At 42.4% G+C, this 22,613-nt stretch overlaps 1 protein-coding gene across 5 annotated transcripts in view; it reads right to left on the bottom strand.

Moving 5' to 3' along the window:
- Window positions 1–3,189: 3,189 nt before the first annotated feature.
- The window catches only part of LOC112226558 (rho GTPase-activating protein 12), a 139,300-nt gene continuing 119,876 nt past the window's right edge, over window positions 3,190–22,613 (bottom strand). For 4 of the 5 annotated variants that reach the window (XM_024390952.2, XM_024390953.2, XM_042307656.1 and 1 more), the window contains 13 exons: window positions 21,524–21,658; window positions 20,200–20,280; window positions 19,627–19,688; window positions 19,188–19,269; window positions 13,678–13,779; window positions 13,179–13,277; window positions 12,845–12,944; window positions 12,426–12,545; window positions 11,445–11,543; window positions 9,250–9,327; window positions 8,598–8,732; window positions 5,804–5,909; window positions 3,190–5,438 (listed from right to left, as the gene is read on the bottom strand). In XM_024390952.2, coding sequence (XP_024246720.1) covers window positions 5,267–5,438; window positions 5,804–5,909; window positions 8,598–8,732; window positions 9,250–9,327; window positions 11,445–11,543; window positions 12,426–12,545; window positions 12,845–12,944; window positions 13,179–13,277; window positions 13,678–13,779; window positions 19,188–19,269; window positions 19,627–19,688; window positions 20,200–20,280; window positions 21,524–21,658 — 1,371 coding nt within the window. In that variant the 3' untranslated portion in view covers window positions 3,190–5,266. The remainder of the gene's footprint in view (window positions 5,439–5,803; window positions 5,910–8,597; window positions 8,733–9,249; window positions 9,328–11,444; window positions 11,544–12,425; window positions 12,546–12,844; window positions 12,945–13,178; window positions 13,278–13,677; window positions 13,780–19,187; window positions 19,270–19,626; window positions 19,689–20,199; window positions 20,281–21,523; window positions 21,659–22,613) is intronic. The other variant, XM_024390954.2, reaches the window with a different exon arrangement.

Genomic DNA, 22,613 nt, shown 5'->3' with positions numbered 1-22,613 from the left:
TATGTGGGAACTCCTTCAATACTTTGGAAAAGCATTCCAGGTGAAGCTGGTTGAGAGAATGCCAAGAGTGTGCAAAGCTGTCATCAAGGCAAAGGGTGGCTACTTTGAAGAATCTCAAATCTAAAATATTTGTTTAACATTGTTTTGGTTACTACATGATTCCATATGTGTTATTTCGTTGTTTTGATGTCTTCACAATTATTCTACATAGTAGAAAATTGTAAAATAATATATATTAAAAAACTTGAATGAGTAGGTGTGTCCAAACTTTTGACCGGTACAGTATCTTTTTGTGATATTTTTATGACTTGTTAAACATTTTCTCTGAGCAATTGTAGTGTTATATAAAAAAAAAAGAGAAGTTCCTTTTCTGTGCACACAATATAGCTCAAGATTTGTACTCTTTATTTATACATAATTTTTTGCTCATAATAATTTGGGATACGACTGTTTAGTTTTTGCACATGGTCACCTAAATAGCTGTTAATGCCACAAACACTGCTGCTGGAGGTAGGAGATGAGGTCTACACGCATCTCTAATCTGGCAGAAAGCTATATGATGATGAATATCGCCACAGCACCTTCAATGGTCACCTGCTCTTCACTATGTAAGAGGATTGTTCAAATCTATGTTGTGTTTGTCATGTAAATATCACGCTGTAGCTACAAAATGTGTTGAATAAAAGCACATTATTTTTCAATCCTGTGATGAAATTACATATAAGACTAGTGAACACAGTGTTCTGCAAAAAATGATCAAAAGGCAGGAAAGATTAATTATCAAATCAAATCAAATTGTATTTTTCACACGCGCCGGATACAACAGCTGTAGACCTCACAGTGAAATGCTTACTTACAAGCCGTTAATCAAAAATGCAGTTCAGAAAATACCTAAAAAAAAGTGAGAGATAAGAACAACAAATAATTAAAGAGCAGCAGTAAATAACAATAGCATGGCTATATACAGGGGATACCGGTACAGAGTCAATGTGCGGGGGCACCTGTGTCGAGGTAATTGAGGTAATATGTACATGTAGGTAGAGTTATTAAAGTGACTATGCATAGATAATAATCAGAGAGTAGCAGCAGCGTTCCAGAGGGGAGGGGAGGGGGGGCAATGCAAATAGTCTGGGTAGCCATTTGATTAGCTGTTCAGGAGTCTTATGGTTGGGGGTAGAAGCTGTTTAGAAGCATCTTGGACCTAGACTTAGCGCTCCGGTACCACTTGCCGTGTGGTAGCAGAGAGAACAGTGTATGACTAGGGTGTCTGGAGTCTTTGACAATGTTTAGGGCCTTCCTCTGACACTGACTGGTATAGAGGTCCTGGATGGCAGGAAGCTTGGCCCCAGTGATGTGCTGGGCCGTACGCACAATCCTCTGTAGTGCCTTGCGGTTAGAGGCCAAGCAGTTGTCATACCAGGAAGTGATGCTCTTGATGGGGCAGCTGTAAAACATTTTCAGGATCTGAGGACCCATGCCATATCTTTTCAGTGTCCTGAGGGGGAATAGATTTTGTTGTGCCCTCTTCACAACTGTCTTGTTGTGCTTGGACCATGTTAGTTTGTTGGTGATGTGGACACCAAGGAACTTGTAGCTCTCAGCCTGCTACACTACAGCCCTGTCGATGAGAATGGGGGAGTGCTCGGCCCTCCTATCATGTCATACACATGTTCTCTCTCTCTCAAACACACACACACACACACTTGTGAACACACATTTGTGCACACACATGAGCGCTGATACTTTTAATGTGGACCAGAGCTAGACCAATGCTACTAGCTATGGCCTGGTCCAGAGCTAGTGCAGACCAGAGCTAGAGCAGACCAGAGCTAGCTAGCTAGCTACGCCCTGGACCAGAGCTGGACAAGAGCTAACTAGCTACTAGCTACACCCTGGACCAGAGCTAGTTAGTGCAGACCAGAGCTAGTGTAGACCAAAACTAGCTTAGACACCAGCTATGCCCAGGACCAGAGCTGGACCAGAGCTGGCTAGCTACTAGCTAAGCCCTGGACCAGAGCTAGACCGCAGCTAGTGCAGACCAGAGCTTGTTAGCTACGCTCTGGGCCAGAGCTAGTTAGTGAAGACCAGAGCGAGACCAATACTTCCAGCTACATCCTGCACCGGAGCTAGACCACAGCTAGTGCAGACCAGATTTAGCCAGTCTCTCTGGACCAGAGCTAGTTAGTGCGGACCAGAGATAGATCAGAGCTAGTGCGGACCTGAGGTAGCTACTAGCTACACCCTGGACCAGAACTTGCCCAGAGCTAGTGAAGAATTCATAGGGAAGTAGTGGTAGTGATGGCAGTAGTAATGGTAGTATTGGTAATGGTAGTAATAGGGTTGTCATACGCTATGGGCTAGGTCTTGGGGTGGTTTGTAGGTGTGGAGTTACTGTAAGGTACTGTAATTTTAAGCTCTCGAAATGTTTTTAGTTTGAACATTCTGAAGGTTTTGTGGCAGGGATTGCAGTTTAGAATGTTGAAACCTGCGTTCCGCCATTGAAATGAATGGGGATACAACAAGCTTTATAGTTGATGAAGTATGAATGGTGGCCAATAGCTCTGTTGAAGCCATCTAAGTTCAGTCAGTCTGCACATGTCAATGTTGGAGTGGTGTTTCTAGCTGAATTGGACCAAGAGCAGTGGTGAATCCAACATTTTACCTTAGAAGTCTATCGAGTTTTTATGCTAATTGCCCTTACAGAATAAACGTGATACGTGCAGATATGAAGCCAAACAAAGTTCAAACTGGTTCACCACGATTACTTTTATCTGATTTGGTCCAATGACAACCATGTGACACAAAAAGCAGAACAAAGAATGCCAAGAAGCGTAATTCCCAAGACACAATTAAATATAATCTGCCTTTTGGCTGAAGAGATTGTTTTCTAATCATTAGGTATGGAAGTATATGAATGATTTAATCATATTTTTCACCACAAAGGTCAAGTAGAAATGTTTCCGATCAACAAAGTTAAAGAGACATGTGACCTCTCAGCAAAAACTCATATCATGATACACAGTATCAACAAGCCCCATCTGAATGAACTTTGCCTCGTCTGAATGAACTTTGCCTCGTGTGCATGGATGGCGGAAACGTGCACGTTTCTGGTTGAAGGTATCAGTGCTCACGTGTGCAGAAATGTGTGTGTGCATATCAGACGAGTACGTATGATAAAACAAGACTGCCACAGGTTTTTACAGGGTCTCAATGGAGGCCTTTATTCCCATTAAACAAAGAAGTCTTGAACAGCAGTTAGTTTGGAAAATAATTACATTCAAAATGTGCCACTTGCCAAAAATACAGCTAAACTTTTAAAACCGCAGTTCATATAATAGTTCTAGGTTTGTAAAATTCCAGTAACTTTCCCCAAACTCCCAGGCTTTCCAACAATCCTGGTTTGAATGTTCCCGTAATCAGGAGGAAATTGCTGAATATCCGGAGAATCCTCCCAACAGGGATTTCTGAAAAACCTGGGAATTTTGGGAAAGTTACTGGAATTTCTCAACCCTAAACAGTTCATATGATTTTGGTGGAATGGGTCTTAAATAAACATGTTTGTTTCCTCAAGTTTACAATGGTCACCATAAAGTCGTACTTTAATTACTATCAGAGACCTGTACAACATACTTCCTGTCCATCAGTCCCCTGTCCATACACACACATACACACGTTGCTTACATTTATTTATTAAATGTTGCTTGCCTTATTATAATACATTTACAACCAGTCCAAAGATATACACATCTCAGTACCATTTCTGTGTTTTTAAGTTATCTGACTGATAGGAGAGGACTTGTTCTAAAAACCAGAGAAGCAGAGTAGTTTTGGTATGAATGGCTGAAGTAAAACCATGAGTCAGTTGGAGCATCCCAAATGGCACCCTAGTCCCTATATAGTGCACTACCTTTGAGTAGTGTAAAACGGACTGCTTCCAGTATCTCCAGAGAGAGAGAGAGAGAAAATAAGTGTGTATATTAGAGGATATGGGTCATTTCTGATGCGTGCTGGGGCCTTTACACAGGCACGCAAGCGCACACACAAATGCACGCACACACAGGGCTGTATTAGGAGGTAAGAGTCGACCATATAGCTCATTACATGACATACAGGTACATACGGGCTGCGTATCTAATGGCACGTTATACCCTATATAGTGCACTACTTTTGATGATGCACTAGATAGAGAGTAGAGTACCATTTGGGATGCAGGCACACTCTCCTAGCTCTGTACTTTAGAAACAGCAGAGGGAGACAAAGCCACTTTATTTACAGACATTCATTGATTCTCTAGTTGAGCCCACAGAGAGAAGAGGTGCCTGAACGAACAGCATATAGAAAATAAAGGTAAAGTATTTTCCCCTATATAGCTCAGCATTTTCATTTTTGACCAAGGCCCATAGGGCTCTGTTCAGAAGTCGTTTTGGGACGCCGACATTGTGTTGGTAGAGGAGCTGAAGGTGTCCCAGCAGACAGAGAGACCAAGCAAGAGACAGACAGACCTCTCTATGCAGTCTGGTCTGTATGTCCTTAACAGGTAAATATACTGTACAGTGTAGGCTAAATACTGTTTAGTGCAGCCAGAATAGTGGATAGATAGACCCTCTCCCGGCAATACTGACACCTCTGTTGGGAAGACTGAGGTTACTGAGGCCTGCCTGACAGACCCACCTTTCCTGAACATATCAAGGTTGTCAAGGGTGGAGCCCTAACCACAATATAGTGTCTGTCCTCTCTTCAATGCTCCATTCGGACAGTCTATCCAGACGAGAGGCTCTCTCAGGTACTGGCCATGGAAATCCAGTGTATGGACAGAAGTGGATTTTTGTCTTTGGCAGTAAAGTCCCACAAATCCTGCCATGGTGAGAAGAGGAGGGGGGAAGCACACATGTTTGCAGCCAAGTGCAAAGAGTCTCAACTTGGTTGGTTTATTGGTCGTGGATAATAAGTCCACCTTTGTTTTTTACCATGTATCCATACAGGTCTGGTCTGTGGGGGATGGAATCTGAGGTGTGCTGTGAATGACCACGGGTTAGAGGAAGAAGAGGCTTGGGATTGGTCTGTTGGGCTGGGTTGGGAGTTCTGTATGGTCATGGTGGTGGTGTTGTTCAGAGAGTAGGCCGGGGTTGTATTCATTACCATAGACCGTAACAAACACTGATCCTGGGTCAGTTTGGCATTCTCCTCACCAATGGTTAAGGTTAGGATTGGGCGAGCGTAAGCTGGTACTAGATCTGTACATGGGGAAAAGTCTCTCCTCTGGTTTCTACCTAAAGATACCCTCGTACTCCAGCAGGATGAGCTCCACTATCTGGTTCTGATAGACCATGTGGACTGCCATGTTCCAGGTCTCTGTCTCGGGTCTGAGCAGGGTGGGGCCAAACACTATGGCTACGCTCTGGGTCGTCATACGGTTCTCCTCGCCATGGTCAATCACCCTGCAGACAGACAGAGAGAGGTCAAGTTGTTATTTTCTTGAAGCTTTATTTAACCAGCCAGTTAAAATAAACACAACTTCTTCTTCACATTGACAGCCTGGCAAGAGGCGATGAAAGTAAGTAAAAGCACAGTATGTGTGTGTGAGTGAGTGAGTGAGTGAGAGAGTGAGAGAGAGAGAGAGAGAGAGAGATGCGGGGTTATTAGAGCCAAAGCTGTAACATTATATAATTGTACAGAACATTTATATTTCTAGAAAACCTAGGAATTTTGCAACCCTACTCCTGTTAGCCAGTGGATCAACATGAATAAGGCTAACACAATCAGATCACATTGTAATTTAGTTCACTGTTGAAGTGTGACTTACTTCCTGAGGTGTTTGAAGAGGGCCTGCATGGTGTCCTGATTGGGTTTGGGCAACTGTTTGACCAGCTCCTTGATAGACTGGACACGCTGCATGTAGTCTGGGATCTCTGTTTAACAGGAAGTCAGGACAAACGTTACAGAAGAAAATGGTCTTAGATACAGTAAAAACAACACTAAAAAGCCTTTCATGAACTAACACTCACATTTCACTTGTCCCACCCCCCCTAATATACTGAACAAAAATATAAATGCAACACGTAAAGTTTTTTATTTTTTATTTATTTTATTTTTGCATTTTCCAATTAAGAACATTCAAAACAAAGGTGAAAAGATATTAGGCAACGATAGGACAAAGTGACAGTAACAGACGAGCGTAACAAAACAAAAAAATAAAAATTATATAAACAAACATACAATAAGAAAAAAAAAAAATAACGAGACATTGGATCACCTGCCGTAGGCTACATATTATACATTATGTGTGAAACATTATGTGAGGATTATATATAGATTCAATCAATAACTATTCTCCATATAGTCAATAAAAGGTTGTCAAATTCTGTAAAATGTCTTTAACTTATTCCTCAAGCAGTAAGTGATTTTCGCCAAAGGGATACAACTATTAACTTCCGATAGCCACATTGCAACTGGCAGGGAGGAATCCAATTTCCATTTCAAGGCAATACATTTCTTGGCAATTGCTAGCAATATTTCTGTTAGCTTTATAGTATGGCTTTGCTAAGATTGGTGTTAGTAAAGTTACCCAGTAGACAGACCTCCGGGTCTAAAGGGAATGCAACCCCGTGAATTGAGGATATGGTATCGCATACCCCCTGCCAGAAACAGTGTAGTTTTGAACACTGTCAAGTGGAATGGAGGAATGTTCCTTCATCTGAGCCATATCTAAAACATAGGGAGGAGATATCTGGGTTGAAATTGTGCAGTCTAGATGGGGTGATATAGAGTTGATGGAGGAAATTAAACTGGATCAGTCTGTATCTGGAGTTCAATGTGGATGTAACACCATCCCTGCATAGGTCACTCCATAGATCCTCATCAAGATCAATACCCAGATATTTTTCCCATCTAAGTCGGGGTTTATCTAGCCCAGGCAGTGTTAGTCCTGACATAAGAGCATCGTATACACGGGAAATGGTCTTGAACAGTGGTTGGTCTGCGTGGCAGAGTTGTTCAATAGGTGACATCTTAGGACACGTAAAGTTTTATTCCCATGTTTCATGAGCTGAAATAAAATAACCCAGAAATGTTCCATATGCACACATTTGTGCACAAATTTATTTGCGTCACTGTTCATGAGCATTTCTCCATTGCCAAGATAATGCAGCCACCTTACAGGTTTGGCAAATCAAGCAGGTGATTAAACAGCATGATCATTACACAGGTGTACCTTGTGCTGGGACAATAAAAGGCCACTCTAAAATGTGCCGTTTTGTCACACAACACAATGCCACAGATGTCTCAAGTTGAGGGTGCGTGCAATTGGCATGCTGACTGCAGGAATGTCCACCAGAGCTACTGCCAGAGAATTGAATGTTCATTTCTCTACGTCCAACTGGCCTCTCATCCGCAGACCACGTGTAATCACGCCAACCCAGGACCTCCACATCCGGCTTCTTCCCCTGCGGGATCGTCTAAGAACAGTCAGTCGGACAGCTGATGAAACTGTGGGTTTGCACAACCAAATAATTTCAGGACAAACTGTCAGAAACCGTCCCCGGGAAGCTCATCTGTGTGTTCGTCGTCCTCAGCAGGGTTTTGACCTGACTGCAGTTCGGCGTCGTTCGGTTGGCAAACGTTCACCTTCGACTATACCGGGCAGATGGTAGACAGTGTGCGCGGCATCGATGTCACCGTTGTCAACAGAGTGCCTCATGGTGGCCGTGGGGTTATGGTACGGGCTGGCAAAAGCTATGGACAACGATCACATTTTCATTTTATTGATGGCTATTTGAATGCACAGAGACGAGATCCTGAGGCCCATTGTCCTGCCATTCATCCGCCGCCATCACCTCATGTTTCAGAAAGACAAAGCACGACCCCATGCCGGATGGGACTGTCTTTCTGTACATGTCCCAGTTCTTCCATGGCCTGCTTACTCACCAGACGTGTCACCCATTAAGCATGTTTGGGATGCTCTGGATCAACGTGTACGACAGCGTGTTCCAGCAGTATCCAGCAACTTCGCACGGCCATTGAAGAGGAGTGGGACAAGATTCCACCGACCACAATCAACAGCCTGATCAACTCTATGCGAAGAAGATGTGTCGCACTACTTGAGGCAAATGGTCCCACCTAGCTATCTTAAGACGAATGCAGTTGCTCTAGGTCTGCGTACCCACAACCATTTTAATATGATATCTTAGTGAGACTGACTAACAAAATCAAATGGGGCCCCCCAGCCGGTAATTCGACCATGATAACAAGTTTAGATAGCTAGGACATAAACTAACTTAGCAATCCAAAAAATGCTAGCTGACATGGTCAAATTGACTGACTATCAGTGACTGACATAACAAGAGAAAAACTGCTGATGCACAAGCACATTTCTAAATGTTCACTTTGTGTGTGTGTGTGTGTGTGTGTGGGGGGGGGGGTGATCCGAGGGCCTTCAAAAGGGCATCAGTTGCCCACCCATGATCTAATAACTCAATGACATGTATGCCATGTATTTACAGTAGTAACAACCTTTATCAACATTAAGTAATAGCACACTTGTAATGTCACTAATGATGATAAATGAAGAACATTTTGAATTAATGGAACAGTGTACTCACTGATGGCATTGACAAAGTCATGGAATAGGTTGTAAGTGAAGAGCGGTTCAGGTAGCTCTCTAAAGAACATCTTCAACGCTCCCGTAGTCACGTGGATATCTTCCCATTTTCCCTCCTCAAGGTCCACCTTCTCATCTACACACACACACAGATAATGACACAGGGTTATTCAGTGTACTACGTAGTGTGTACGCTATAGGTACGAGTATACATGCTTGCAGTTAGAGTTGCACAATTCTGATGACTTTCCTAAAATCTCCAGAAGTCCTGGTTGGAGGGAATAAGCAGGAAATCCTGAATACTCTAACCGGGACTTCTGGAAAACCAGGAGATTTTTTGGTAAAGTTGCAGTAAACAGAGAGAGAGAAAGAGAGAGGTGCACCTACCATGATTGTCAGTGAAGAGAGAGGACAGGAGCACCTACCATGATTGACATTGAAGAGCGAGGACAGGAGTACCTACCATGATTGACAGTGAAGAGAAAGGACAGGAGCACCTACCATGATTGACAGTGAAGAGAGGGGACCGGAGCACCTACCATGATTGACAGTGAAGAGAGAGGACAGGAGCACCTACCATGATTGACAGTGAAGAGAGGGGACAGGAGCACCTACCACGATTGACAGTGAAGAGAGAGGACAGTAGCACCTACCATGATTGACAGCGAAGCGTAGTTTCTGGATGACAGCCAGGTTCCCACTCACTCTGTACAGCCCGTCCACATTCAGAGCTACAGACAGAGGAACACAGCACCATCATCACACAAACGTTGGCAGTAGCCCAATTGTTTGCATTGTTTTAACTTTCCTTCATGGATATGCAAACTCAACAAAGGCCTTTAAATTGCACTCTATCTACCAGGCTCTCTATCTGTTTAGAGTGCCTGGTAAGCCTTTATTCTTCCTGCTAATATCATCACATCATCAGAATGAGAGACAACCGACAGACAGACACAGGAGCACACGGTAACACTGTCTCTGACACCTGGCATCATAACACGTTATTACACGGTCATAACCATGTCATAATCTGTCATAACAGCTGACGTAAGCTGTCATAATATGGTCATAGCACTGTCATGACACATATATTTACACCTGTTGTGACATATATTGTGTTATGTTATGGCTGGTCATGACACATATATTTACACCTGTTGTGACATATATTGTGTTATGTTATGGCTGGTCATGACACATATATTTACACCTGTTGTGACATATATTGTGTTATGTTATGGCTGGTCATGACACATATATTTACACCTGTTGTGACATATATTGTGTTATGTTATGGCTGGTCATGACACATATATTTACACCTGTTGTGACATATATTGTGTTATGTTATGGCTGGTCATGACACATATTTACACCTGTTGTGACATATATTGTGTTATGTTATGGCTGGTCATGACACATATATTTACACCTGTTGTGACATATATTGTGTTATGTTATGGCTGGTCATGACACCTACATTTACACCTGTTGTGACATATATTGTGTTATGTTATGGCTGGTCATGACACCTACATTTACACCTGTTGTGACATATATTGTGTTATGTTATGGCTGGTCATGACACATATATTTACACCTGTTGTGACATATATTGTGTTATGTTATGGCTGGTCATGACACCTACATTTACACCTGTTGTGACATATATTGTGTTATGTTATGGCTGGTCATGACACATATATTTACACCTGTTGTGACATATATTGTGTTATGTTATGGCTGGTCATGACACCTACATTTACACCTGTTGTGACATATATTGTGTTATGTTATGGCTGGTCATGACACATATATTTACACCTGTTGTGACATATATTGTGTTATGTTATGGCTGGTCATGACACATATATTTACACCTGTTGTGACATATATTGTGTTATGTTATGGCTGGTCATGACACATATATTTACACCTGTTGTGACATATATTGTGTTATGTTATGGCTGGTCATGACACCTACATTTACACCTGTTGTGACATATATTGTGTTATGTTATGGCTGGTCATGACACCTATATTTACACCTGTTGTGACATATATTGTGTTATGTTATGGCTGGTCATGACACATATATTTACACCTGTTGTGACATATATTGTGTTATGTTATGGCTGGTCATGACACCTACATTTACACCTGTTGTGACATATATTGTGTTATGTTATGGCTGGTCATGACACATATATTTACACCTGTTGTGACATATATTGTGTTATGTTATGGCTGGTCATGACACATATATTTACACCTGTTGTGACATATATTGTGTTATGTTATGGCTGGTCATGACACCTACAAAAGAGCGTTTCTTCCCTTTGAAAGTTTGTTTGTTAAATCCTTTGTTGTTGTTGTAATGAAATCTTTACTAATTTTTTTCATCATATTTTAAAGAACTTGAAGAAAATACACTTTATGACACTGTCCTGAAGCATTATGACTATCATAATCATACAAGCCAGATAGGCCCGTCACGTACATGCCCTTATGTCAGTTATCAGTCATAAAGAAGGTGTCTTTATCCTGCTCCTGAAATCTGATCTTGCATTCAACCCGGTCATCAGCAACACAATTGGGATAGCTACATGTCTGACATCAATGTGTGCGCAATTACAATGGTAATTTAATTTGGACATTTTCAGAAAATGTTACATAACAGAAAAGTACTATTGACAAGTAGGCTATAGAGTAATGGAATGTTGGAAGGTTTTATGTGTTTTGACACTCACATAGGTGTGTCATGACAGTGTTATGACCATATTATGACAGGTTATGACATATTATGATAACGTTAGGTGTCAAGTAAAGTGTTACCGAGCACACATACCATTGTTTTCCATGTGGTCGATGCACATCGTGACGAAACTTGGCACGGATGCGTTCTCTCTCTGACAGAGGTCACTCAGACTGCAGCCAAACACCTGGTCTGAGACACACAGACAGGGAACGGTTTATTATTATAGAGGTCCAAAGTACTTCGCTACTGGAAAACAAAGGCTCTTCTATCTTTAACACAACAAGTCAATGGCATGGATTTAGTTTGCCAAAATGGAGTCCTAATTGTGCACGTGTGGTAAAGTTCTCTGTTTAGAATCACTAGAATGGACATCACCATGTCAGCTATACTGAGTGTATCAGAGTTGGGGTCAATTTGAAATTCCTGAATTTAATTCAATTCGATCCACAAATTGAAATTTGAATTGGCTACACCCCACAGGAAGCAGAATTTGAATCAAATTAAAATATGTAGAATTTAATTCAAACCAATTCAAATCAATTTAACTGAGACATATGACACTCATTCTTTATACAAAGATTTTGCCAAATGCACCTGCCACCTCTTAATAAAGAAAACAGATACCCTTTGCAAATTTTAGTTTGATTCTAATTTAATGATGTCAAACCATATTTTGTTTGTATTTTTGTCATTAGATGTTAGGTTGTTACCGTACATTCTGGAGTGTTTGATAATGCATTCTGGGAAATATATACATCTAAGTGAATAATGAATTATTATAGACAACCTACAAAATTATCTTAGAATATTTCCAGACCACTGTAATTATTAAAAACTTTAAAAGAATGAGAACTTTCTTTAATTCAAATTAAATTAGAATTCTGCTTCCTGTGGGGTGTGGCCAATTAAAATTAAAGAATTAAAATTGAAAGACCAATTTTCAACTCAACTCAGAATTGACCGCAACCCTAGAGTGTACCCATAAGACACAGTCAACTTGCTTTGGTCTGAGAGGCTATTCCCATTCTAGCATTTCTATTTCTATGGTTCAGTGCTGTCTCTCTGTAATACCTTTGATGTAGCCCTTGTCTCTGACAGCTTGCAGAGTGGGTCTGCGTGTGAGGAACTTCATAAGTTTGTGTCTGGTCTTTTTGTCATCTGATGTGTCCATACTGGTAGAACTCTTCATGGCTACAGACCAATGAGAATAGAAGTTCAGGTGACACATTTACTGTTAACTCTAGAAACACTGACAGGTTTCATGGCTATAGACTAATAACAATGGGATTTTACCATATTATTAACAACTTAACAAAATAAATGATCTTCAACTCTTCTGTAGAGAAATAGCAATGGGAGATGACTTAACACACTGACACGCATGATGATCAACAATAACATCATTGGTAGACAAAGATTAATGATCTCAAACATATATGTGGGTTTGGGTTAGGGTAACAGACAGACCGAGACAGACAGGCTGCACAAACCTCTGCTCTTAGAGTCTCTGTGATCTTTCTCTTTGTCTTGTTTCTCAGCTCCAGGAGACTCTGGCATGTCCTCCTCTATGGCCTCATCTGACTCCCAGGCCTACAGTGTGGTAGGTAACACACAAACAGGGAAACAAGAAGGGGACAGTCAGAAACAGGTAGGCTACCTTTGGGCTGGCAATAGCATCAAGGCCCAATGACTGAAAATGGCAACTCCGCCACTTAGTGGATATATGTGGAACTGAATCAAGAATTTCAAGATCCTTTCAATTTCAAGGTGACAAACATTATGATGAATCAGATTTGTGTCGTGTGTGTGTTTGTGTAGACTCACGTGTGTGCTGATGGTGTCCGTCAGTGCTCTGTACCAGTCATTGACGAAACTGTCATTCTCTGACTGGATCAGCAGCTCTGTGCCCTGACGGGTTTTCAGCTGCATGAGGTGACAAATAAGTTTTTGAACAGTAAGACCAAGACTCCAACATGAAATAATCCTCCCTGTCATCATTCATGTTCTATACACGTAGTGCTACCATTGTCTGAGGCACTGCTATAGCCTAAAGAAAATTGCCCCAAGGGGACATATTCAAGCAGGTTTTATTAATATTATTATTTATTTATTGAACCTTTATTTAACGAGGCAAATCAGTTAAGAGCAAAATCTTTATTTACAATGACGGCCTACTGGGGAACAGAGGGTTAACTGCCTTGTTCAGGGGCAGAACGACACATTTCTACCTTGTCAGCTCAGGGATTTGATCCAGCGACCTTTCGGTTACTGGCCCAACACTCTAACCACTAGGCTACCTGCCTAGTGGTTAGAGTTCACTCACCTCTATAACATGCTTCTTGCTGGACTTGTCTTTGGAAGCCCACTCTATAGATCCTCCTCTCAGGTCCACAGTAAACTCTGGCTTGGACTGGATGCCTCCAAACTACAGGGAGAAACAAGTACACTACATGACCAAAAGTATGTGGACAAATCGTATGCTCGTCAAACATCTCATTCCAAAATCATTGGCATTAATATGAAATTGGTCCCCACTTTGCTGCTATACCAGCCTCCACTCTTCTGGGAAAGCTTTTCACTAGATGTTGGAATATTGCTGCGGGGACTTGCTTCCATTCAGCCACAAGAGCATTGATGTTGGACGATTAGGCCTGTAGGCCTGGCTCACAGTCGGCGTTCCAATTCAGGTCAGGGCTCTGTGCAGGCCAGTCAAGTTCTTCCACACTGATCTCGACAAACCATTTTTGTATGGACCTTGCTTTGTGCACGGGGGCATTGTCATGCTGAAACAGGAAAGGGCCTTCCCCAAACTGTTGCCAAAGTTGGAGGCACAGAATCTTCTGGAATGTCATTGTATGCTGTAGCGTTAAGATTGAACTTTACTGGAACTAAGGGGCCTAGCCAGAAACTATGAAAAACAGTCCCAGATCATTATTCCTCCTCCACCAAACTGAAGAGTTGGCACTATGCATTCGGGAAGATAGCGTTCTCCTGGCATCCGCCAAACCCAGATTCATCCGTCGGACTACCAGATGGTGGCAAGCTTTACACCACTCCAGCACATGCTCGGCATTGCACATGGTGATCTTAGGCTTGTGTGTGGCTGCTCGGCCATGGAAACCCATTTCATAAAGCTTCCGACGAACAGTTCTTGTGCTGGCGTTGCTTCCAGAGGCAGTTTGGAAGTCGGTAGTGAGCGTTGCAGAGGACAAATAATTGTTACGAGCTATGCGTTTCAGCCCTCGGGGGTCCCGTTCTGTGAGCTTGTGTGGCCTACCACTTCACGGCTGAGCCGTTGATGCTCCTAGACGTTTCAACTTCACAATAACAGCACTTACAGTTGACCAGGGCAGCTCTAGCAGGGCAGACATTTTATGAACTGACTTGTTGGAAAGGGGGCATCCTATGACACAACGCTGTTGTCCTATGACACAACGTGCAACGTTAAAAGTCACTGAGCTCTTCTGTTAGGCCATTTTACTGCCAATGGTTGTCTATGGAGATGGCATGGCTGTGTTGCAAAATGTTATACAACTGTCAGCAACGGGTGTGGCAGAAACAGTCGAATCGACTAATTTGAAAGGGTGTCCACATACTGTTGTATATACAGTGAAGAAACACACACGACACCACAATGTGGTGTCAATGGAGCTTGTAAATCCCACTGTCAATCCAGTGTTTTTGGTGAGATATTACTGAGATAATGTTGTGTCTAAGTTAGAGTTTGTCATCTACTACTAAACAACAGGTGCATCATTGAGATTTTATATATATATACACACACAGTCATTAAAACTAGTTTTTCAACCACTCCTCAAATGTCTTGTTAACAAACTACAGTTTTGGCAAGTCGGTTAGGACATCTACTTTGTGCATGACACAATTAATTTTTCCAACAATTGTTAACAGACAGCTTATTTACCTTTTTAACTCATTGTATCACAATTCCAGTGGGTCAGACATGTACATACACTATGTTGACTGTGCCTTTAAACAGTTTGGAAAATTACAGAAAAGGATGTCATGGCTTTAGAAGCTTCTGATGGGCTAATTGACATCATTTGAGTCAATTGGAGGTGTACCTGTGGATGTATTTCAAGGCCTACCTTCAAACTCAGTGACTCTTTGCTTGACATCATGGGAAAATCAGAAGAAATCAGCCAAGACCTCTGAAAACAATTTGAGACCTCCACAAGTCTAGTTCAACCTTGGGAGCAATTTCCAAACGCCTGAAGATACCACGTTCATCTGTACAAACAATAGTATGCAAATATAAACACCATGGTACAACGCAGCCGTCATACCACTCAGGAAGGAGACGCATTCTGTCTCCTACAGATGAAAGTACTTTGGTGTTAAAAGTGCAAATCAATCCCAGAACAGCAGCAAAGGAAGTGAAGATGCTGTGAAGATTCTGGAGGAAACAGGTACAAAAGTATCTATATTCACAGTAAAAAAAAGTCCTATATTGACATAACCTGAAAGGCCACTTAGCAAGGAAGAAGCCACTGCTCCAAAACCGCCATAAGAAAAAACAGACGACGGTTTGAAACTGCACATGGGGACAAAGATCGTACTTTTTGGAGAAATGTCCTCTGGTCTGATGAAACAAAAATAGAACTGTTTGGCCATAATGACCATCGTTATGTTTGGAGGAAAAAAGGGTAGGCTTGCAAGCCGAAGAACACCATCCCAACTGTGAAGCATGGGGGTGGCAGCATCATGTTGTGGGGGTTCTTTGCTGCAGGAGGGACTGGTGCACTTCACAAAATAATCATCATCATCATCATCATCATCATGAGGATCAAAAATGACATAGATATATTGAAGTAGCATCTCAAGACATCAGTCAGGAAGTTAAAGCTTGGTCGCAAATGGGTCTTCCAAATGGACAATGACCCCAAGCATACTTCCAAAGTTGTGGCAAAATGTGTTAAGGACAACAAAGTCAAGGTATTGGAGTGGCCATCACAAAGCCCTGACCTCAATCCTATAAAACATTTGTGGGCAGAACTGAAAAAGCGTTTGCGAGCAAGGAGGCCTACAAACCTGACTCAGTTACACCAGCTCTGGCAGGAGGAATGAGCCAAAATGTACTTATTGTGGGAAGCTTGTGGAAGGCTACCCAAAACGTTTGACCCAAGTTAAACAATTTAAAGGCAATGCTACCAAATACTAATTGAGTGTATGTAAACTTCTGACCCACTGGGAATGTGATGAAATAAATAAAAGCTGAAATAAATCATTCTCACTACTATTATTCTGACATTTCACATTCTTGAAATAAAGTGGTGATCCTAACTGACCTAGACAGGGAATTTTGACTAGGATTAAATGTCAGGAATTGTGAAAAACTGAGTTTAAATGTAGTTGGCTAAGGTGTATGTAAACTTCAGACTTCAACTGTACATATATGTACAGTACCAGTCAAAAGTTTAGACACACCTACTCATTCAAGGGTTCTTCTTTAATTTGACTATTTTCTACATTGTAGAATAATAGTGAGGACATAAAAACTATGAAATAACACATATGGAATCATGTAGCAACCAAAGAAGTGGTAAACGAATCAAAATATAATTATTTTCATGTCTTCACTATTGTTCCACAATATAGAAAATAGTACAAATAAAGAAAAACCCTGGAATGAGTTGGTGTGTCCAAACTTTTCACTGGGCCGAATACTTTCGCAAGGCACTGTATATATATATATATATATATATAATTATATTATGACTTCTAAGTCCTCATTTGGACTAAACTTCCAAGAGTCCTTAAACATTAAAATACAATTTATAATACAAATCACATTTTCACATAAACACAGCAAAAAAAGTAACGTCCTCTCACTGTCAACTGCGTTTATTTTCAGCAAACTTAACATGTGTATATATGTATGAACATAATAAGATTCAACAACAGACAAACTGAAGAAGTTCCACAGACATGTGACTAACAGAAATGGAATAATGTGTCCCTGAGCAAAGTAGGGGTCAAAATCAAAAGTAACATTCAGTATCTGGTGTGGCCACCAGCTGCATTAAGTACTGCAGTGCATCTTCTCCACATGGACTGCACCAGATTTGCCAGTTCTTGCTGTGAGATGTTACCCCACTCTTCCACCAAGGCACCTGCAAGTTTACGGACATTTCTGGGGGGAATGGCCCTAGCCCTCACCCTCCGATCCAACAGGTCACAGACGTGCTCAATGGGATTGAGATCCGGGCTCTTCCCTGGCCATGGCGGAACACTGACATTCATGTCTTGCAGGAAATCATGCACAGAACGAGCCTTAAGGCTAGTTGCATTGTCTTGCTGGAGGGTCATGTCGGGATGAGCCTGCAGGAAAGGTACCACATGAGGGAGGAGGATGTCTTCCCTGTAACGCACAGCTTTGAGATTGCCTGTAATGACAACAAGCTCAGTCCGATGACACAGTGACACACCGTCCCAGACCATGACGGACACCACCACATCGATCCCGCTCCAGAGTACAGGCCTCGGTGTAACGCTCATTCCTTGGACGATAAACACGGATCCGACCATCACCCCTGGTGAGACAAAACCGCAACTCGTCAGTGAAGAGCACTTTTTGCCAGTCCTGTCTGGGCCAGCGACGGTGGGTGGCCTATAGGCGACGTTTTTGCCGGTTATGTCTGGTGAGCACCTACCTTACAACAGGCCTACAAGCCCTCAGTCCAGCCTCTCACAGCCTATTGCGGACAGTCTGAGCACTGATGGAGGGATTGTGCGTTCCTAGTGTAACTCGGGCAGCTGTTGTTGCCATCCTGTACCTGTCCCGCAGGTGTGATGTTTGGATGTACCGATCCTGTGCAGGTCTTGTTACACGTCTGCCACTGCGAGCACGATCAGCTGTCCGTCCTGTCTCCCTGTAGCGCAGCCTTAGGCGTCTCACAGTACAGACACTGGGCATCTTTCTTTTGGTGTTTTTCAGAGACAGTAGAAAGGCCTCTTAGTGTCCTAAGTTTTCATAACTGACCTTAATTGCCTACCGTCTGTAAGCTGTTCGTGTCTTAACGACTGTTCCACAGGTGCATGTTCACTAATTGTTTATGGTTCATTGAACAAGCCTGGGAAACAGTGTTTAAACCCTTAACAATGAAGATCTATGAAGTTATTTGGATTTTTACAAATTATCTCTGAAAGACAGGGTCCTGAAAAAGGGGCGTTTCTTTTTTTGCTGAGTTTATAACACACTGTTTAGAACAACAGACATACAGTAATACTCTGACATATTGACCAGATAAAAACTCTAGCAGTTTGAAAAGATAGATTGATTACTTCATCTACCATAGTCCTGCACAACAATCCAATTTATTATATTTAAATGGTTCTAAAGTATGGTTTGAATTTATATATTGAAAAGTTTCTGGTTTGCTCCGATAAAATTATTCAATTTCTTTATTACTCTAAATCGAAATGTTCTTTTAAGCATTTCTCTTTTCGGCCTAAATACAATGAAGATCTATGAAGACAGGGTGGGGCTTGACCACCGAGGAGAGCCTCCAGTTGCCTAGCAGCGAGAGTAGCAGCACAGCGAAGGAGGAGCCACCAAGGTACAATTGGCCGAGCGTCGTCCAGGTTAGGGTTTTGCTGGGGTAGGCAGTCAGTGTAAATCAGAATGTATTCTTAAATGACTTGCCTAGTTTAATAAAGGTTCAATAAAAAAATACAACAAAAAAAAGTTGTATGGCTTGCTGTAGAGACGGATGGGGTAAATTGCCATGTGAGAGGATCTATTCCTCTTCTACTCTATTTCTAATGGTTTGAACACTCGAGTGTAGAGTACAGTAGCAGATTGACACTACTCACCCAGCTGGTCCCGCCCCCCTGGCTTTTAGTGAATAGTAGCAAGGAGCCCCGAAGGACTGTCCAGGACGACGTCCAATTTTTCCTGTAAAAAAAAACACACACACACACACACACACACACACACACACACAATAAAGAAAACATCTGAATTTATCATTGTCAGTTTTTGTCTGTCAAAAGTTCAATTTAAGTCAACGTTTTTATTTTTTTGACAGACAATCATGCCAGTTGTCATCCATCAACGGATGACTCCCACTGAAAAACGATTGGCTCAAGCCACAATTTCGGACACAAAATGTACTTTTGCTTTGGGGCAAAAACATCATTGATACATCTTATTTCAACTCAACCAAACACTCCATGTTGTGTTGTTTTGACCAGCAGCTTATCAATATGTGTCGGATATTCCTGCTCCTCTTCCTAAAACAGTACTACTCACCGTACTTTCTTGCCATGCTCAGTGATCTTGGTCACATTAAGAACACCACACTTCTCTGAAGGCTGCAGAGAAACAGAGAGGCACACATCATCATCACATGTAGACAGGGCCAGACACGACTGACAGGGGAAAAAACGCAATACACATTCTCTGTCACAAATTACACCCTATTTCCTATGTAGTCCACTACTTCTGACCAAAAGGCACTCAGACATACAAAAAGCAGCCCAAATCAGAGAGACTGAAGGAAACAAGGAGACAAGAAAGTAGAAACTTTAGTATGACTGAAATCATGCAGTGAAACCACAGCAGGACAACACATAATAGTTTCCCCACAGTCTAGTCTGTGATACTGTGTTACAGTCACCACCACTAGTCGGTTACAATACAGGTAGAATATTCAGTCACCAGTAACAATTCAGGCACAACAAGTGACCAGAGTTTCTACAGATTTTCTACAATTTTCTATGAAAATTGACATCAGTCGACCACACAGTTGAATAGAAGACAGAAGAGGAGCACAAAGGGAAGGCCACACTTCAGGAGATGAGAGAGACAGAGGGGGATACTAACAGAGGTGGGGGGCTTGAGGGACGAGGGGTCTGAGGAGTCAGAGTCAGGAGAGCCGGGGACCTTGGGGCCCAACGCCGCATCCTAGCGATGAGAATGACAACACAGTCTAAGAACTACTGAGTACCACAGAGGGATGTTCCAGAAAGCACGATCAATAAGTTAGCCAGCTAACTGTCCGAAATATTCTGAAATACCTGGCTTGAAATTAGCATGGTATAATTAAGTTGACAACTAACAACACATACCTGTATTCAAGATTATATTTGAAAATGAACCAGGAAATTACGAGATCTCCAGTATGTGACTGCTTTTCAATGACTGCTTTTTTTAATGATCCTGCTTTCTGCAACAGCCCCAGAGACAGCCGCAGAAGTAAACCAACACATGGTTACATGGACATGGATAGTTAAGGACAGATAGAGTTGTTGAACGTTGTCAAATATTCTTTCAAAATAACATAATTAAACCATGCAAATAATTTATTTCGATTGAACCTCAAATCAAACTAAATGAGGGAAAGGAAAGGTTGATATGGCCATGCTTACATCGATACTAGATATATCATTGTAGATTATAGAAGTGATTATAGATTATATGATATATTATTATAGAAGTGATCAATGGGTCATCATTAACGTCATCATATCGTTTTTCAGATAAATAGGAATAATAATTAACAGGAGGAAGTGCACTCAGGGGTGGCAGCAAGCTCGGAACATGATAGGCCTGATTGGATGAAGGCATCATTTGATTAGATGAAGGATAGTGATCATTCTCGCTCTCTGTGATTATCAAGCGAGGTGATTGGCTGCTGGGATTGGAGGGTGTAGGGGCACTGACTTTTGTCTGTCTGTAATGGTGGGGGCGGCCAAAGCCTGTACGGAAACGCCTGTTGTTTTTGATGAGTCACTGCAGAGCAGAATCATGAGTCTACAACTACCCCCTCACATTCACATCATGATCGTGTTCGTGTTCCAAATGGCACCCTATCGGGGAGGCAGGTAGCCTAGTGGTTAGAGCGTTGGGCCAGTAACCGAAAGGTTGCTGGATCGAATCCCCAAGCTGACAAGGTAGAAATCTGTCGTTCTGCCCCTGAGCAGTTAACCCTCTGTTCCTAGGCAGTCATTGTAAATAAGAATTTGTTCTTAACTGACTTGCCTAGCTAAATAAAAGTTAAATAAAATGTACTTTTGACCAGGGCCCTGGTGCCATTTTGGGACTCAATACCTTACATTCACATAATAAACAAACTCACTAGACAAGATACCCCAGAGACTAGAAATGTGACCTATAATGAAACTTTAATTTTTGGGGGGCATCTCACCTTGTCGTTGGTGTCCAGTGCGTAGGTGCTGTGTCTCCACTTGGTCAGGACGATGGGCTCTACATGCTTCCTGTCCAGACTGCGGCTCTTAGGGGTGTCTCCTCCGCCCGGCAGGGGAGGAAGGGAGTGGTTGTACTGCAGGCAGGCAGGCAGGCAGACAGACACACACACAGAGAGAGAGAGAGAGAGAGACATAGAAGAGAGAGAAGAGAGAGAGCAGAGAGCGAGAGAGAGAGAGAGGGACATAGGAGAGAAGAGAGAGAGCAGAGAGCAGAGAGAGAGAGAGGGACATAGAAGAGAGAGAGAGAGAGCAGAGAGCGAGAGAGGGACATAGAAGAGAGAGAGAGCAGAGAGCAGAGAGCGAGAGAGGGACATAGAAGAGAGAGAAGAGAGAGAGCAGAGAGCAGAGAGCGAGAGAGAGAGAGAGAGAGAGCGAGAGAGAGAGAGAGAGCGAGATGGGGATGGGGACAAACATCATACAGAGGTACTAATAAACATTAACACTTTCAACGAGAAAGACAAACCTATATGAAACAAATAAGCATAACTATGTTTGGGGACAAGCAACCAGTCCAAACTATTAAACTAATGCTGTGTTCATAACCAACTGGGAAGGTGGAAATTACCAGTTGTGAAGTCCAGTTGGATGCATTCACGTGCTTTGAACTCATTGAGAAACGCAGACTGGATCCCAGGCTATGACGCAGCCGGCCGCGACCGGGAGACCCATGAGGTCACGCACAATTGGCCCAGTATCATACGGGTTAGGGGAGGGTTTGGCCGGCCGGGATGTCCTTGTCCCATCGCACTCTAGCAACTCGTGGTGGGCCGGGCGCATGCACGCTGACACGGTCGCCAGTTGTACGGTGTTTCCTCCAACACATTGGAGCGGCTGGTTTCCGGGTTAAGCAAAGCAGTGTGTTAAGAAGCAGTGTCGCTTGGCAGGGTCATGTTTCGGAGGATGCGTAACCTTCGTCTCTCCTGAGTCCGTACGGGAGTTGGAGCGATGGGACAAGACTGTAACTACCAATTGGATACCATGAAATGGCCAACAAGCTGGTAATGGCCAACAAGCTGCGTCAACCATAAA

The sequence above is a fragment of the Oncorhynchus tshawytscha genome, linkage group LG28, assembly GCF_018296145.1.
Source record: "Oncorhynchus tshawytscha isolate Ot180627B linkage group LG28, Otsh_v2.0, whole genome shotgun sequence".
In the NCBI taxonomy this organism is placed as follows: Eukaryota; Metazoa; Chordata; class Actinopteri; order Salmoniformes; family Salmonidae; genus Oncorhynchus; species Oncorhynchus tshawytscha.
Note: the sequence above shows the minus strand (reverse complement) of the source record. Positions and strands in the feature narration are given on the sequence as shown.